Source organism: Rattus rattus, chromosome 9 (assembly GCF_011064425.1).
Source record: "Rattus rattus isolate New Zealand chromosome 9, Rrattus_CSIRO_v1, whole genome shotgun sequence".
Classification (NCBI taxonomy): domain Eukaryota; kingdom Metazoa; phylum Chordata; class Mammalia; order Rodentia; family Muridae; genus Rattus; species Rattus rattus.
The window spans coordinates 10,873,694-10,891,492 of NC_046162.1; the positions used below are offsets into that span (position 1 = coordinate 10,873,694).

Here is a 17,799-nt window from a genome sequence, read left to right on the forward strand (position 1 = left end):
AAGGCTGGCCAGGGTGGAAGTACTCAATATGGTCGCAGAGCTGTGGCAAGGACAGGGCATACAAATGAGGTTTGAGGTTTGTGCACGTTGTACACTCGCTCTGCCACTGAGGGGCCGCCCAGCTCGAATGCTGTATCATAAAGCAGTTTGCCTGAGTGACCCATGACCCCAACAGCTGCCCATCTGAGCACAAACATGAGGTCAGGCCTCAGTGTTCAACACCAACAGGTGTCTTCAAATGAGAATAAAAGGCAGACACGTAAACAGTATGTCCCCATCCACTGATGGACTTGGTGTCCTGGTACTGACCTGTACCGAAGGCCAGGCTCTGGAAGTATGTGGTCCTCTGTCCCTGTTCCGTTCTCCAGACTTCCCACAGGGGCATCTGCAGAAATCACGCAGAGAGAGTGAGGCTTTATTTTCAACTCCATTTCCCCTTACCAAGTGCTCAGCTGGCCTATTAGCTACCTTTAAACTTCCCCCACCCCCACACTGGCTTCATTTGCTACCCATTTTTCCAGCACATATCACTGAGACTCAGCACTGGTTGCTACATGTGCCTGTGTTTGTTTGTTTGTTTGTTTGTTTGTTTGTTTTTTAACTTTGAAGCAAGGGGCGTTATTCCCAAAGTGCATGATCTAGGGCCCACAGCAGAAATCAGGGCTTTTGTTAGACGAATCGCTCCTACTTGTAGTGGACACGAGAGGGCAGCAGTGTCCCATCACTGGTGAAATCTGACACTTTCTAAGCCAAAAGCCACACTAAGCATTTGGGAAAGGAAGTGAGGCCATGGTGAGTCCCTAGAACAAATAGGCATAGAATGTTGCTAATGTTACTGAGTGTTGCAGATGCATTCAGTGCTGCTCAGGAAAAAGTGCAGACCTGCAGGCTGAGGCCGGAAGTCTAGGAAGATTGTATCACTCAGGGGAACCCTTGCTCATTCATGAAGCTCTGAAGTCAGAGCCACAGAGGCAGAGCAATCCTCTGGCCTCTGCTAGGCTTAAGGGACGTGAGCCTGGAGAAGACAGATCCTTTGGTGGCACATCCCAGACAACCCCTACTGGCTCCAGTAACCCAAGGGCTTGCAGTGCAAGCCTGGTTTCTATCCCAGGACTGAGGCATCAGATGGGAAATCAAGTGACTACCCCTCTGCTCCCTGCTACCTATCCGTGAGGCTAAAAGGTACAGATGCTGCTGGCTACGGTGCAGAGCCCTGCTCCTCAACTGCAGTCCAGTCAGGCAGCCTCTCTGTGCCTCGTTTCCAGTTTTGTAATGCTTTGTTCTGCTCCGTTTGGAGACCGGGTCTCCCTACGCACCCTGGCTGGCCTCTAACTCAAGCTTTTCTTGCCTCAGCTTTCTGGAATTACAAACATATGCCTATCATACTTGTCTGGCCTATCATACGACATTTTAATAATGACTTGACATAATTACATTTTATATTGTTATAGTTTTGAGACAAGATTTCACTCTGTAGCTTGGGCTGGCCTCAAATTTCTAACAATCCTGCCTCCACCTCCTGAGACCTGGGATCACATATGTGAACCACCAATGGCTCTTTGCCCCCTGCACTTTTGGGTAATCCTACAAAGTCTAGTGTATATATACTCTTACCTCTCAAGATGAAAACTCTCAAACTCCCTCATTTGGCTGGAACCTCAGCCTAAACCCTGGCTCATCAGGAAGTTCTACTGAGACCTCCCTGAGCCCGGCAGCCACCCGCACTCTCAAAACCCCTGGGCCTTATAATCCTACTTCCTTCTGGACTCTTAGCTCAGGGGCACCTGCCCTCCGCCCACCACAGAGCCAGGGGAATCTGCTACGGTGGCTGTTCCTGGCAAAGGCCTATGTTTAACCATAGTTCGTGGTACCGCAGTAGGACTCTAAGAGGTTCACTGGAGGATGTGGCCTTGAAGAATCAGATACTGGAACCCGGGCTCCTGCCTAGCTCTCTGTTTCCTGGCCACCATGAGGTAAGCAGCTTCCTCCACCTTGCATTCCCAAACATGATGCTCTGCCTCACCACAAGCTGAAGACAGCGGAGCCACTGAACATGGAATGAAATCTCTGAGCTTGTGAGCCACAATAAACCTTTCCTCTCTTAAGTTGACCGTCCCACGCATTGTTTAACAGGAAGCTGACAAACATATCCAAAAACCTCCAGTGTCACTAAATCATCCCTCACGAAAACCTCAGTATCGTCTAAAGATCCTTCAGCAGGAGGCTACCTCAGCTCATCCTCAGTGCTGAAATTCAGCCACGACTGACAGCATCCAACACCACACATGGCTGGAATAAAGGCCATTCCAGATGCAGCGCTGACTTGGCCCCTCTGTGTGGCTGGCAGACATACATACACACAGCTGGCACTGTGGTGGGGCAGATACACTGGCACACAGAACATGAACGGCAGTCACTGGCACCTTTTATTATATATACAGTGATGGGATAGAACACAGGTGCTGGGGAAAATGCTCTACCATGGGGCTATACCCCCGGTCTATATTATCTTCACAGATGAAGACACGGACCCACAAGAGCTTAACTGACTTGCCAGGATCACCAAGTTAGTATGTGAAACATGTTTAGCACTGGGCTGAGCCCTCCTTACTTCAGCAGGCAGGTTCACTAAACTGACCTGAAGTACAAACCTGAAGGTTTGCCCCTCTGACCTCCTAGCTCTCCTGCCTCAGCACCTCTGTCTGCCCTGTGTCCTGTGTGGGTGGATATCATTCTCCCAACACGATGCGGCCTTGCCTGCAGCATCTCTCTACCATCATCTGCTCATCCATCCTGCAGGAGCTTACTTACAGCCCCAACCAAGGGCTCAGAACTGACCAGTGTCAAACTCAGGGCAACACTCCTTGTGCTTGTGAACCTCACAGACTAGAAAGGACAGGCACTGTCTAGTTATACACAAATCCGTCTCTGCCAATATCTCCATCAGAACAATGAAGACAGCTTTTCAGGGTTACACAGTGAGGCACATGAAGCCTGACCTGTCCAAGTAGGGAGCAGTGAAAAAAAAGGCATTTTTAAAAAAGTGTTATTTGGGGGGTTGGGGATTTAGCTCAGTGGTAGAGCGCTTGCCTAGCAAGCTCAAGGCCCTGGGTTCGGTCCCCAGCTCCGAAAAAAAGAAAAGAAAAAAAAAAGTGTTATTTGTCAAGAAATATGTGTTCTAGTTCCAGAACTCAGAAGGCAGAGGCAGGAGGACTGCCACAAGTTAAGGCTTGTCTGATCTACATAATGAGTTTCAGGCCAACTAGGGATACATAGCAAAACCATGTCTCAAAAAAGAAAAAGAAAGGTGACATCTACACTACAACCTGAGGGATGAACCCGGGTACAGAAGGTGGGGGAGAAGAGGAGTGAGAAGCAGAAGCAGGTTGATAGGAGCAGGGAAGGCGTGAATGAGAGGGAGTGAGGCTGCCACTGCTTGGAGGTTGCTTAAATGGCTACAGTAACAGCAGCAAACTATCCAATGTGCAGAGGGAGAGCCAGAGCCTGGGAATGATGCAATCTGACTGTTCTCCATATCTGCTCTGGCTGATAAAAAAAAAAAAAAGGACAGAAACACGGGCAAAAGGAGCCAGTGCAGGCTTGCTGAGAAGCCGTTTTGCAATAGCCCTGGTAAGAAATAACAGACAGACTAGAGATATGGAAGCATTCAGAGGACACATGCTATACATTTTTCCTTCAGACTGAAATTTTAAAAAATAGCCCCAAGCTATAGCTGTCAGCATAAACAGTAATCCCAGCCACTTAAGAGGCTGGAGCAGGAAGACAGCTAGTTGAGTGGCCTTAGTGAAACGCCTCAAAATAAAGACTACTAGGCTGACAAGATGGCTCCATATATAAAGGCATTTGTTGCCAAGCCTGATGACCCCAGTGTGACCCCCGAAATACACCTGATGGAAAGAAGTGACTCCCGAAAGTTGTCCTCTGGCCTCCACACATGCAGTGACACATCTCCACACACTCTCAGAATACATAAAAAGTAGATGTGATTTTAAAAGATTTGAATATGGGGCTAAAGAGATGGCTCAGTGAGTGGTTGAGAGCCCTTGCTGTTCTTCCAGAGGACCCATGTTCAGTTTCCAACACCCACATCTGCTGGCTCACAATTAATTGCCTATAACTCCAGTGCCAGGGGATCTAATACCCTCTTCTGGCCACCATGGCCACCATGGCCACCATGGGCACCTACATGTGCACATAACCACATATAGACACAAATATACACACAAGTTTTAAAGGATTTAAAAGGCTACTGATATGCCCTTTAATCCTAGCACTCAGGAGGCAAAGGCAGGTGGATCTCTGTGAGTTTGAAGCTAGCCTGGTCTCCACAGTGGAATCTAGGCCAGCTAATCTATACAGCGAAATCCTGTCTCAAGAAAAAAAAAATAATTAAAGTAAAAAATAAAACTATGAGAATGGAGGAAGGCCTCAGGTGGGATTCCCTTCAGATCCCCCAGGCCTAGCACCATGTACATAGCAGAAAAGGTAAATGCTAAACAAAGAACACCATGAACTCCAAATGTGAGCCTATCATTGGCTGGGCGCATGATGCAGCCCCCGTCAGCTCCCACGGAATCTTGACTGTGAAGAGTAGAGCTGCTTCCCAGAGGGCTCCACAATCTACCATATCAGATCACAGCAGTGTGTGACAGTCACTACTTGTACCGCTTCAAATGGCACATGTCACCTTTAGCTGCAGGCATTTAAGTAACACTTGGTCCTGGTGGTGATGCTGTTTGGGAAGGTTAAGGGGATGTGCAGCCTCACGGGAGGAAGGACATCACTGCGGGTGGGCTTTGAGAAGGTAAAGCCTACACCATTACCAGTTCTCTCTGCACCTTGATCATGGTGGCTGCTGAGAGCTCTCAGTTTCCTTCTCTGATGGTCATGTATGCCTGCTACCATGCCCCCCACTGTGATGGTCTCTTAGCCTTCTGGAGCTAGAAACCAAAATAACTCATTCTTTCATGAATTGCTTTTGGTCTTCGTGTTTATCACAGCAACAGAGAACGAGCTCATATACTCCTCAACTTAACAAGCAGCCACTGAAGCTAGGAGTAAGGACGAAGACAGGAGGAGTGTTAGAGCCAAGGGGTGAAGTTAGAAGACTACAGGCTGCAGGTGAGCTGAGGAATGCTCTCAGATTAGCTGCACATCCCTGAAGCCATCACCAAATAGGCATGCACAGAAAGAGAAGCACCCAAGAAAAAGCAGCACACACAGAAAGAGCAGCACGGGTGCTGGGTGGGGCCTTTACAAAGTTCACATATCCCATCTCCTTAGGTGCAAAATAATGGTCACTGTTTGTGGTTAATTCTGATGTGACCAAGTTAGCAACAGACTGTTGGGGGCAGGCATGTGAGTCTCCTAGGGTCTTGCCAGCCAGTTTACCTCAAGGCATTCTCATGGAGCATCAGTAACACTCTAGTTCTAGAGGAGATCTCTAAACTACTTCTTAATTTTCAATGTCCACAAACCATCCTTGACCCGAGCCCCAGATCTCCTAGCTCCTACCTATTCCTACCTGTACAGATAACTCAAAAAATCCCCTCTGGTTCTTGGAACAGAAGCTGGAGAAGACAGGAAGTACCCACCTGCTGTACCATAGGAGCCCACTCCACTGACGGGGAAGAGGATGTCAGTGTCAGCATCAGCATCTCCATGAAGCACCTGCAGTGGGGCCCAGCCATGTACCTGGGGGAGGCTGGCATTCCCATCCAGTGTCCTATGGAGAAAGAATACAGCTGCATGACAGGGCCTCCAGACATCCCACAGCATCTGGGTTCCTCAAGTCCCCAGGCCTGGATGGGGCTGAAATCAGGGCCATGGAGCTCAAAAAGGACCCTTCGAGTACTTGTTTATGGGGGCTTGTTGAGTGTCTCCTGAAAGCAGGCACTGTGTTCACCTGTATTCACCACAAGGGCAAAGAGCCAACAAATGGTTACCATGTGCACTTGGAGCCTATAGTCTGCAAGAGCACACAGACATCAATCATGTCACCCTAAGGTAGAAGGCTCAGCTCAGGATCGTGGAGCAGAGCAGGAAGCTGAGGAGGAAGACCCTTTTTACAAAGGGTTGTTTGTAGCCAACCATAATAGTGTACACTGTACTGACAATTTTAGGATTTTGGTTTCATTAAAAACACAGAAATATTATAAAAATGTTTTCACTCTAGTCCCAGTGTCAGGCTTTGACTCTGATTGCCTCGTGCTCTAGCGGAGGTATGATTTTGCCAGCTGCGGACAGTTGCTGCACCTGTGTGATGTTTGGAATTCTGGGAACTTTTCATAGGGCATACAAATGCTGGGGCTTGAAAGATGAGGCTGTCTGTCGGTGGGCTGTTGTTGGATGTTGGTTGCTCTAAGTTGTTGCTGGTTGTTGTTGATCGTAGTATGTTAGGTGGTTGTGTGCAGAGAAGAACAATAAGAAGAAGAGATTAGATACCCTGATTGCTAAGATCAAACTTGCCTTAAGGAACTCAGTGCCCCTAATCAACAGGAAGTAGTGTAACTGTAGATAACATCGCCCCCTTTCAGACCCCTGACTTTATTCAAGGATCTCACTCCTTTCCTCTCTGTTATGTTTTGATTTAATCGGGAACCTATGTGCCTTGAAGGTCCTTGTCCCCAGTTGGTTTTTGATCAATCTATAAAGATGTCACCTGCCAACGACTGAGAAAAGAGAGAAGGGGAGGAACCCTTAGATTTGGGTGGGGCTAGGACAAGGGAGAGAGAAGAGACAGAAAGTTGCCATGACTCGGGGAAGAAGGATGAGACGTAGGAGCTACAAGAAAGAAAGCCAACCAGTCATGTGAGAATTTAGGTGGGCAGCCATTAGCCATTTCCCTGATTGGGCCTTGGGAAGGTTTAGGAGTGCCTAGTCTCTGGTCTAGCCAAGACATTTTAAATTAACGTGTGTGTGTGTGTGTGTGTGTGTGTGTGTGTGTGTGTTCCATTCATGAATCCAGATAGCTCCTGTGTTGGTAAGAGCATGCGACCCACTGGGAGCTAAAGCAATGTAGATAAAACTACCACCACACCTCTCTAACCTTCTTTCTCTTCTATCTAGTGTGAGGATGGAAGAAACAGCGTAGAGAAGAGTGAAAGAAAGACGAACCCACAAGCTAGCACAGGCCAGCTCCAGTACACCTATGCTCCCAGCACTGGGAGGGTGAGGCTGGGAAGCACAAAGGCACATGCCCTTTGTGTAGCTCGACCCACCACCAACTTGGAGTCTTGCTTTGGTTTGATTCTGTTGGGGATGAAGAGTGTAGATTTTGGGTTTTACCAAGACTTTTTAGGTTTTACTTCTTTGCTTGAGATAGAGCCTAAGGGGTCCCACGCTGATGGAGAATGCTGTACAGAGCTAAGGATGGCCTTGACCTTCTGATACTCTTACAGTTTATACTCTCACACTGTGCACCAACTGAGAACATAAGGAAGCTCTCAATATCACACCTACTACTATATCAAGTAAGAAAAGGGGGAGGGAGAGAAAAGTCAAATTATGATTTTTAAATGTTTTAAAAAGCTTATGTGCATGGGTCTTTTGCCTGTGTGTATGTCTGTGCACCATGTGCATACAGTACCCATGGAGGCTAGGTGTCAGATCCCCTGGAACTGGAGTTATAGACCATTGCTGTTAGGTGCAAAGTGGGTTCCCCATGGCAATCTGGGCTCAGCTCAGGCTGTGCTCTGACCAGGAAGCAGAAGGGCTGCTGGTGGATAAACAAAACCCTAAAAGCAGTGCTCTTCCGAGCCCGTGATGCAGGTTCTGTTTGTCAGGAACAGTCTCTACTGCAGAATCTAGTTCCCCATTAACACACACTGGCAACAATATCAAAGTCCCCTCCTAATTCCCAGGCTGTTGTGACACACAAGAACTCCATACCCTAACTCCCAGGCTCCCTCCCAACCCTCCTCTTAAAAAACTAGGGATGCTTTCCCAGCCTTTTGCTGTGCTCTATGCCCTCAGAGACAGCCATAGCAATCTCGAATTTCCCCCAAGAAAGCTTTCTTTCTACCCACGGAGCAGTTTGGTTCAGTAGTTTTACTGCTCCCTCACAGCTGTGAGCTGCCAAGTGAGTGTGGAAACTGAAGTTGGGTCGTCTAGAAGAGCAGGCAGGGCTCCTGACCAGCAAGTCACCTATCTCCCAAAGTATGTACTTTAGCAGAGTCTGGTGGGCACACCCGTAATCCCAATGCTTGTGAGGCAGAAGTAAGAGGGCTACAATGAGTTCAAGGCCAACCTGAACTACACAGTGAGACCCTGGCTCAAAACAATATCACCCGGTGACCATATACAACAGTACCCAGACTGAGATCTTCCAAATCAAACCAGAATGGTATCCAGCCTCCTGCCTGCATGGCCTCCACATGCATCCTTTCTTTACTCTAGGGCACAAGTCAAGACATTTTTCTCTGTAAACATTTTAGACTGTGTGGCACATTCTTATAGGCAGTTCTTTACAAGGCTTTAGAAGCGAACAACCAAATCTAGCTGGGCTAGCATTGGGTGCATGGTATAAGCATAGTAAAAATACCTTAGACAAGTAAACATAGCTTATTTGGGAATCCACTATACTCAAGGCTGCACCTGATAACCAGAATCCAGTGGTTACCACTCAAGATTACCTGACACAGTCCTAGAGCCCCAGGACACCTAGTGCACAGTATACAAGCAGAGACCAAGAGCAATGTCCTTCTTTGCACATCTGCTGAGACACTGCCATGATCTACCTAACCTGTGGCTGGAGAGTCTCCTTCAGGATCCCAACCCTCAAATCAGAGACTTCTGTCAGAGACTGGCCCTGACCTTCAGCTAAGACATGTCATACAGGTGAGCATCATTGGGCCAATAGGCTCAGGTAGCTAGGAATTCAGAGTGTGAACCCTGTACGATGACCCTCAGCATGACTGCTAGGAGAGTTTCCTTCCACCTCAGGGGCAAGCTCCATCTTGCTGGCAGGACCCAGAACCAACTCGTGTCCGGCTTCTCAGGTGTCTCATGTTTGTGTGTTACCCAGTAAAGGGTGTACAAGGGAAGTTGCTGTTATCCCATTATCTAACTAAAGCACACATCATAACTGTGCTGCCTGTCCTTACTGTCCACATGCAGCTTGCCCCTCCTTTGTTCCCTCATCACTCTAAATTCTGGACCAGAGTCCAGGAGGGGACCTGACTGCCAAAGCTGACCCAAGGACCCTGAAGCTTTCTGTTCCCACCTTCTAAAAATGGTGTACAATCTTCCTTCAAGGTTGAGATTCAGATCCCACAAATTGGCTGCCTCCCTGTGCCACAGAAAATAAAGCTTTCATTTTTAAGCTTCTGTCTCTGAAGTGAGTTTTCTTGGCTCCACCCCAAACCCAACATACTAACGTATAACTTCTGTTATACTAACTATGAATATCTACCTTCTTGCTCATGACAAGAAACCCAGGGAATGGTCCTAACAGAATCTTACGAGTAAATCGTTTGCCTCCTTCCATGACCAGCACAAGAACAGTTAGACAGAGGGGCAGAGGTAAAATAGGGACAGCTCCTGCCTTGGTCCTGGCCACTGACCCCATCGCAAGTTTCAGATAAGCATAGCTGTGTCCCCGGGCTATGAGAACCACCCTCTTCCGACTCTGTGTCCCCGGGCTATGAGAACCACCCTCTTCCCACTCTGATGCAGCAGGTGGTTGCCAGGTTGCTCCCAACTGACGTGTCCAAAATTGAGCGTAGGCCTAGCTCAGCCTGGCTATGGGGGTTTTCTGGAAGTTACCCAGCATTCCTCAGGCACTTGTAAAGCCTGTTCTACCAAAAGAGGCCACTTCCTTACCTCAGCTAAAGGGACCTATGGTCCTCCAATTAACATAGCTGTAGTGCCTGTCAGCACTCAAGTCCATCCTAACAAGCTGGCTGCCTCCTCCCCTGGGCTCCTCGTCCTTGTCATGACCTGGCTATTCTCTCTCCTGTTCCTGCTTCTGGTTTCTCTATTCCCCATCCCTTGCTGCTCTCCCCTCTCTCACAGGAAGCCGGCCATGTCCAGTCTGCCTTTCTCTCTCTGTTCTGGACCCTTCCAGATGCCTCTGGCTATTCTCTCCCTCATACCTACAACGGTAAGTTTTCTCCTAACTATATCAGGGGGTGGTCATGTGACCAGTGTAATAGGCATGCATGTATGCATAGACATAGACATAGACATAGACATAGACATAGACATAGACATAGACATAGACATATGTATATATATTGGCAGGCAGGCAGACAGGGCATGTTCTCAGAGAAGGACGCAGTACTGGCCAGTCTGTGAGAGCTAAAGTTAGATTTTAAGTTTAAATTACTGTGCTTAAGAGATCTGTAAACAAAGCCTGAAGCTGCACTCGCCCAAGGACAGCCAAGTCCCGGGGTTCGGGGGCGTTGCTCATGTGAGAAGACAAGCCGTGACTTTTCACTTCCGTAAACAAGGTTGGCTGCCTTGGCCACACGGGACATGCTTGATCCTGTCTAGTAGTTATATACACACACATATAGATCCCATAGGAGAAGGTACGTAGGCAGGAAGTACATCAGGATATATGCTTGCCCACAGTTTGATGAAGGCGAGAAGTACACAGCCTTGTGGGTTTTGCTTTCATAATTCACAGCCCTTCTCTGGGAATCCCAGGAGTGGAGCTGACCACTATCCACTGTCCTGGCTAGTACTGAATAAAGCTTGCTTCAAACTTGGCCTTATTCTCGCCCGGAGGGATCAGCAAACCCTAGCTGCTCCCTCTCCGGGCATGTGAGCTTCTGCTCTTGTTTCCAAGACAATTCTTGCCATTCCCTAGCAGCCTATGTGAGTCGGAGCAAAGCCAGAGCCATGAAGGGTGAGGCCCTCAAGGGCCACAGTCTCCATTGATGCCTGGATTGGCTTTAAGAGCCAACAAAATGGCTCAGCAGATAAAGTTGCTTGCTGTCAAGCCTGACGACCCGAGTTTGACCCCTAGGACCCGTGTGATGAAAGAAGAGAACTGTATAAATATCTTCACACAAATGTGCACACAAATGTACACACACACACACACACACACACACACACACACACACACACAAATGTAAACAAGACTTAAAATTGGCTTTAAAATAACATAAAATATCATTTATCATTAAAACAAAATACTTGTTTCAAAATCTAGACAATGTTAAGAATAAAGTCCAAGCACAGTGGGTGAGGGGCTTCCTAGGCGACCAGCATCCATGGGAAATACCGAGTAAAGGAAAACTGGGCATCACCACTAGACCACCCCAACAAGCAGCAAGACCAGGTCTACGGTGCCGGCCACGGCTCCTCGTTTGCATGGTTGCAGTGAAAGTGCACGTAAACTTTTCTACATTCAATTTACTGTACAAGTTCATCTCCATACCATCAGACAAGATGTTCACAGCGGGCATACTGGTGCACACCTTTATTTCCAGCACTCAAAGGCAGAAGCAGGAAGATCTCTGGGAATTAAAGGCTAGCCTGGTCTACTAACAACCTGTCCTGTTCCAGGAAAGCCAGGGCAACAGAAAAATCAGTTCAATCCCTAAGACTGCAAAAAAAGACAAAAATTGCCCAAGAGCCTCTCCCCACCCAAAAAAAAAAAACTGATGACACAAAACAGCATTAGGATCCCATGATCTGAGCACACAGGACACACTCCTCTGCAGGTTCACGCCTGGTGCACATTCGGGTCAGAGCAGGTGCTCCGCTTCTCTGAACAGGACTTTGGAGTCTTGCTGCTCAGCTCTTCCTGAGTTGAGACAATGTACTCAGGGCAGATTCTCCACCCAGGTTCAGAGACCCTGTGCACAGCCTTCATGCCTGCCTGGGCAAGTGTCTGCTCGGGCTTGGAACTGGGGCCTGTGGAGCCAGTTTGGCCCTTGCACAAAATGGCTGGACCAGCCTCAGCTACAGCTCAGGGCACTCTTGCTGCAGACTCCTAGCAGGAAAGAGGAGCTTAGTCACTAGGAGATGGACATGGCTCATGCTTGTGACTCTGAGTGACTCCAACACCCTCCAAACTCACTTCTTTACTGATGTCAGGGCGCAAACAAGAGGATTGAAACATTCCTTTCCATAATAAAGCTATTGCCTATCTTGAGGAAAAAAAAAACCAAAAAAACAAAGAACAAAGCCGATGCTTGTGATAGATACTGAATAAAGAGGGATCCAGCACCAAAGAAATGGTTAAATTACCAACAAAAAGAGAAAGCCCAAATTTGAGCCACCAGGCCACCCTAAAAACAAGCAACATCAGATTTTTCCAGAAGCATTCCAGGGGCAAACCTAACTAAGCCCCCTAGCCTGGCCACATTTCCCAACATGACGGCTGTGTGAGGGCTCTAGACCTCTCCTATGACACTGAGCTGAACCCAAAAGCCAAGCATTACTCAATAAGCCACTCAGCACTGCCCAGCTCCTCCTCAGGTTGCTCTGCAGACTCTTCAAGCAAGATGTCCCTGTACACTGGTGAGAGGTTGTCCATGGTCCAAGGAGGCCCAGGCTCCCAAGGTCACCCAACTCTGCTTTGTGCCTTTTACACATCACAATGCCAGTAACCACCCTTTCTTACAAGGTGGCCTCCCCCTCCAGGCTACACACCTCTGGCACCAGGGGTAAGAAGAGAGATGCCTGGGTCTGAGGCATTGACTCACACAACTCACCATCTACAGAGCCACAGAATGCAGTGCATTCCAAGGGCACTCAGAACTAAAGGCAGTTTCAGTGATTGTGCCAACTTGGTTGGGAGACTTTCTCAGATATCAGGTCAAACACTATGCTAGAAGTTGTTGTGAGGGTATTTAAAAAAATATTAACATTTGCATCAGTAGAGTTTTAGTTAAAAGATTGTCCTGCTGGACTAGATGGGCCTCAGCCAAGCAACAAAAGCTGCAATACAAAAACACCAACCTCTCAGGAGAAAGTTCTACCAGCAAACTGCCTCTGGGCTTGAACTGCGACTGCCCCTGCCAGTCCACATGCAGAGTTAGACTCTCCACACTCCACAGCCCCATGTGTCAATTCCCCAAGCCAGGAAAAAGAAAGTTCAAAACAGGGCAGGCATAGATACCACCAGAATCTCAGCCCGGGCCAGCCTGGGCTACACGACACCCTGTCTCCAAACAAACAAACCAACACAAACAAGGAGTCTGAGACATGCAAGCAGAACAGGAGTGGTGAAGGGAGACAGCACGAGTTACCTCACAGAACTATGATTAAAACAAGAGGGCTCAACACACCCAGAGTCTGTGAGCATGAACACCGCTGCTGGAGATGATGCTGACAAGTAGTTGTGAGTAGGAAACAGCCTTACACAGATGGCAGTCCAGGGGCCGAGGCAGGATCATGGATCTAAGGCCAGCTAAGCTACATCCAGAGACCCTGCAACAACAAAACCACAACAAAAGCAAACAGCCTAACCACTCAGCAGTGACAGAACCATTTAACCCGCGAGGCTTCTGCAGACACAGAACCAATGAGAGGGACTCGGGAGGCCCTGCTTCGTGAGACCGCATGCTGAGTGTCCTACAGGCTCCAGTGTGAGCTGAAGTCCTTAGTGCTGTGCTTCTGAGAAGTAAGAGAGCCTGTGTGAGTCCAAGTGGGTGGACAACACCAGCACCCCAGTTCATGCTGTCAGACATGAAGGAAGCTATTTCCACCCCTCAGACTCTTCTGCTCTTGTCAGGTCCTGGCTAACAGAAAACCCTGTCACTGGTAAATCCGTCCAGACACTGATCTCAGCCTGAATACTCTCCCAGATTCCAGAAGCAAGAATTCAACCTGGGAATCTCACAGTTCAGCAAAGGTGACCATTATATGAAACAACTAATTATGTAATGACATGAAAAATAGTAAGTTCTGAGGATTAGTGTATGTGGACCCACTCCCAGCATGGCCGACAATTCTGAAGTGTTCTTTCCTCTGAACCTTGCAGAGGAGGAGCATCACAGAAGAGCACAGGCAGATGGCAGGAGCGCATAGGTGAATGACAGCAAAACCTTGTCAAATGTTTGCGTTTATGTCTTTTATGTGTATGGATGTTTTGCCTGCATGTGTGTATGTATATTACATGCATGGTGCCTGACGCCTGCCCGCAGAGACCAGAAGAAAGAGAGCATCAGATCCCCTGGGAGCAGACCTTCAGATGGCTGCAGCTCACCATGTGGGGACTGGAAATCAAGTGTGGGTCCTCTGCAAGAGCCAACAAGTCTCCAGCCCAAAAACTTTTTAAACGGATATAGTCTCCAAAGAAATAAGAAAAGTTATTATTACACAAACATGAACACCAGAAACACAGCACTGGAGCCATTGTGGATGTTAGGGGCACCATGGCATCTCAGTCCCATAGAAGGACACGTTCACACATGTTCATGCCACCCTTTACAGGTTGACCTTACAGGAAGAACCATGACATCAGCCATGATTAGCACCATGTACTCTAGAGCTTCAAAGAAACAGCATTTAACTGGCTAGTGTGGCTGTAAGGAGTGGGAGTACAAAGAACCATGAAGAGCAGCCAGCAGAAGTGGCTTGCTGAGTGACACCACTCAGTGCATCAGTATGTGTGTGACACCACTCGGTGTGCTGGTATGTGTGTGACACCACTCGGTGTGCTGGTATGTGTGTGACACCACTCGGTGTGCTGGTATGTGTGTGACACCACTCGGTGTGCTGGTATGTGTGTGACACCACTCGGTGTGCTGGTATGTGTGTGACACCACTCGGTGTGCTGGTATATGTGTCAAAGGCCTCCGATCCTGTGTGACTTGGCTCTTTCCTCTGCGACCAGACAGAAGTAATGCTCACTAACCTAAGGTAGCGCCACCCTGGCCACAGACAGTGCTGTGCTCAGCATTCCTTGGTTTTCTTTTTGAGAGAGTCTCATGTGAGCCAGGGTGATAATCCTGAACTTCTGCTCCTTCTGCCTGCCTCCCTGCCCCAGTGCTGATGATAGACATGCACCACCACAGCCAGCTCATGCAGTGCCGGGGCAGAGTGCAAACCCAGAACTCTGAGCATGCCGGTCACATGCTCTACCAATGGAGCCACGCTGTCAGCCCTGACGCGGTTCTTAGCTTGTCACTGTTACACAAGACAGTTACCTCTTCTCAGGCCAGCGGTTCTCAACCTGTGCATCTCACAACCCTCTGGGGATTGAACAACACTTTCACAGAGGTCATCGAAGGTCATCAGAAAACACAGATACTTACATTATGGTTCATATCAGTAGCAAAATTACATTTATGAAGTTGCAATGAAAATGTTTATGGTTGGGGGGTCACCACAACATGAGGAGCTCTATTAAGGGTCACAATATTAGGAAGGTTAAGAATTAATGTCTTAGGCGCTGCAGATGTAATCAATGATTAGATCAAGGCCAAGTCCACGTTCCTCATGAGCTTGTCACAGGTTAGACACATAGGAAAACCCAGCTTGTGAAAGCCAAAGCCTATGTTAAAGCAAAAATGTCAAAATACACATTCTGATGCTAATTTCTATTAAATCCATTTAAACAGACTCCATTTCCTTAATTCTCATCAGGGCAAGGTCAAAAAGATCTAAAGAATGAAAAATGCATCCAAAGAAATACAAAAACTGCACTATTTTTATGTATATGATGTGTGTACACATTCATACATCCACGCTCACGTGTGCACCTGTGGGTGACACACACATGCCTTGGTGCACACGTGGAGGTCAGAGTTCAAGCTCGTGTGTCCTTGCTGTCCTTCTACCATGTTTGAGACAGGATCTCTCTTGCTCTTCCTGCTTCGAGCATCCAGTGGCACCCACCTCCCATCTCCCCCTGGAGTGCCAGGATCACAAGTGCCTGCTCTGCCCCATTCAGCTGGGGTGCGGGGAATCTGAACTCAGGTCATCAGGCTTGCACAGCAAGGGCTTTACCGACTGAGCCATTTCCCCAGCCCCCAAACTCACTCATTCCACTCACGTCCATAGAAAACAACTCCTGTCAGAGCTCACCTGTCTGGCGACTCCTTGTGGCCCGTGTGTCCCCTTCCTAACGGGTTCCTGTACACAGCCTCCTCGCTCTCATCCACATCGTCATCAATGCTCTTCACATCAAGCTTCTGGTAGCCCAGCTCCCCGTTCAAAGACGCAGAATCCATTTTCCATGAGCTGCTGCTCTGGCTCCCGTTGGAATTTGGCCCAAAGGGGCCTTCAAAGGCTGCCATGATGTTGACAGAGGATCGGTCAGAGTTCTCCTCCGAACTCTCTGCAGTCCCAGGCATCTTTTTTAAAGTGTCCCCAGCGCCCTGCTCCTCATCGTCATCATCAAAAGACACAATGTTGGTCACCTTCTTCCTCCTCCTCCGCTCCCTTTTACATCGGGCATCTGGCAAAAGAAAAGCTGTGGTAACAGAACAGAAGGAAGGCAAGCCTCACTCCTGTGGGGCAGCAGGACCTACGGTCACACCAAGAATAAACCAAAACTAAATCAGACTCTCTTGGGGGTTTAGGGTTTTTCTAAATAGATTTTTCCCCATACAATATACTCTAGCTATAATGTCCCCAGCTCCTTCCAGATCCTCCCCACCCACTCAAATCCACACCCTTTCCCTTTCTCTCTCAGAAAGCAAACCTGTACCTAATAATAAAAGAAAATAAAACTAATCAGAGTAGAGCAAAACAAAGAAATAAGAAAAGGGCCAAAGAGTAAGAACGAGAAATACATACAGACACAGAGACATACACATTCGCATACACAAAAAACCCATAAAGGCAAAAAAGAAAAATCAAAAACCATAATATATAAGCAAACCACAATGTAGGATTTTAAAAAAAAGAAAAACTCCAAAAACTACCACTGAGTTTGTTTTATGTTGGCCACTACTGCTGGGCATTTTTTAGGGTTTGTTTTTTTTTAACTTTTTAAAGCGAGGAGAAGTGCATGCATATATATAACAACAGAAGTTAAAAGAGGGCATCAGATCCCCTGGAATTAGAATTAGGCAGTTGTGAGATGTGGGTGCTAGGAACCAAACTCAGTTCCTCTAGAAAAGCAGCAAACGCTGGGGAGGGCAGAGGCACCAGAGACTAAACCTGCTACGCTACTGCTATTTCGCTAGACTCAAATTGTCAAATATTCCTCTAAATATTTATGCTTACACCCGCAGGTTAGTGACGTTCAGAGAACTTTCTTTTTTATGCTGAGCAGCATTTAATGTAATCCATCACAGTGCTGAGAATAAGCAGCCTCGAGTGCTCAGCCCTAAATGAGACGCCTGTACCAACCTCAATCCCACCCCACCCCCACCCCACCTCACCCCCCACCCCAAGCTCAGAGGACCCCACAGACAGCAGAGATGATGTAAGAGCCAGAGGCAGGAAGGGCTGCTGCACAGAGATGGCTGCTGGACGTGACACGGCTGTCCTGTCAGTGATTCCCTGCTTAAGACCATCCAGTCAACATCCAGCACTGCGGAGGAGGGGACTGCAGGTAGTTGATGGCTGCTGGGGAAGGGGATGAATCGTCTCGGGGGTGTGTGGCTGCTAAGGTGCCCATGCTGGGCATGGCTCAGCAGGTAAAGCGGGGCTGCACAAGCAGAAGGATGTGAGTTTGGACCCAGCCCTGGGGGAAAGCTGGGCATGGAGGTGTGCCCTGTGACCCCAGCCCTGAAAGGGCTGACACAGGCAGATCCCTGGAGCTAAATGGCCAGCCAGTTGAGTCAATCAGTAAGCTCCAGGTTCAGAGAAAGATTCTGTCTCAAAACAAAGTGTACAGACAACACGGAAGATGCCCCACACTGA

General features: G+C 48.1%; 1 protein-coding gene across 4 annotated transcripts in view; it reads right to left on the reverse strand.

Moving 5' to 3' along the window:
• Positions 1-17,799, reverse strand: part of Snx29 (sorting nexin 29) — a 405,066-nt gene that overhangs the window by 318,990 nt on the left and 68,277 nt on the right. For 3 of the 4 annotated variants that reach the window (XR_004389065.1, XM_032912855.1, XM_032912856.1), the window contains 3 exons: positions 16,012-16,384; positions 5,616-5,746; positions 310-385 (listed from right to left, as the gene is read on the reverse strand). Coding sequence is in view for 3 of the 4 variants with exons in the window: in XM_032912855.1 (XP_032768746.1) it covers positions 310-385; positions 5,616-5,746; positions 16,012-16,384 (580 nt within the window). In the remaining variant the exon portion in view is untranslated. Of the gene's footprint in view, positions 1-309; positions 386-5,615; positions 5,747-12,419; positions 13,160-16,011; positions 16,385-17,799 lie in introns of those variants that run through there. The other variant, XM_032912857.1, reaches the window with a different exon arrangement.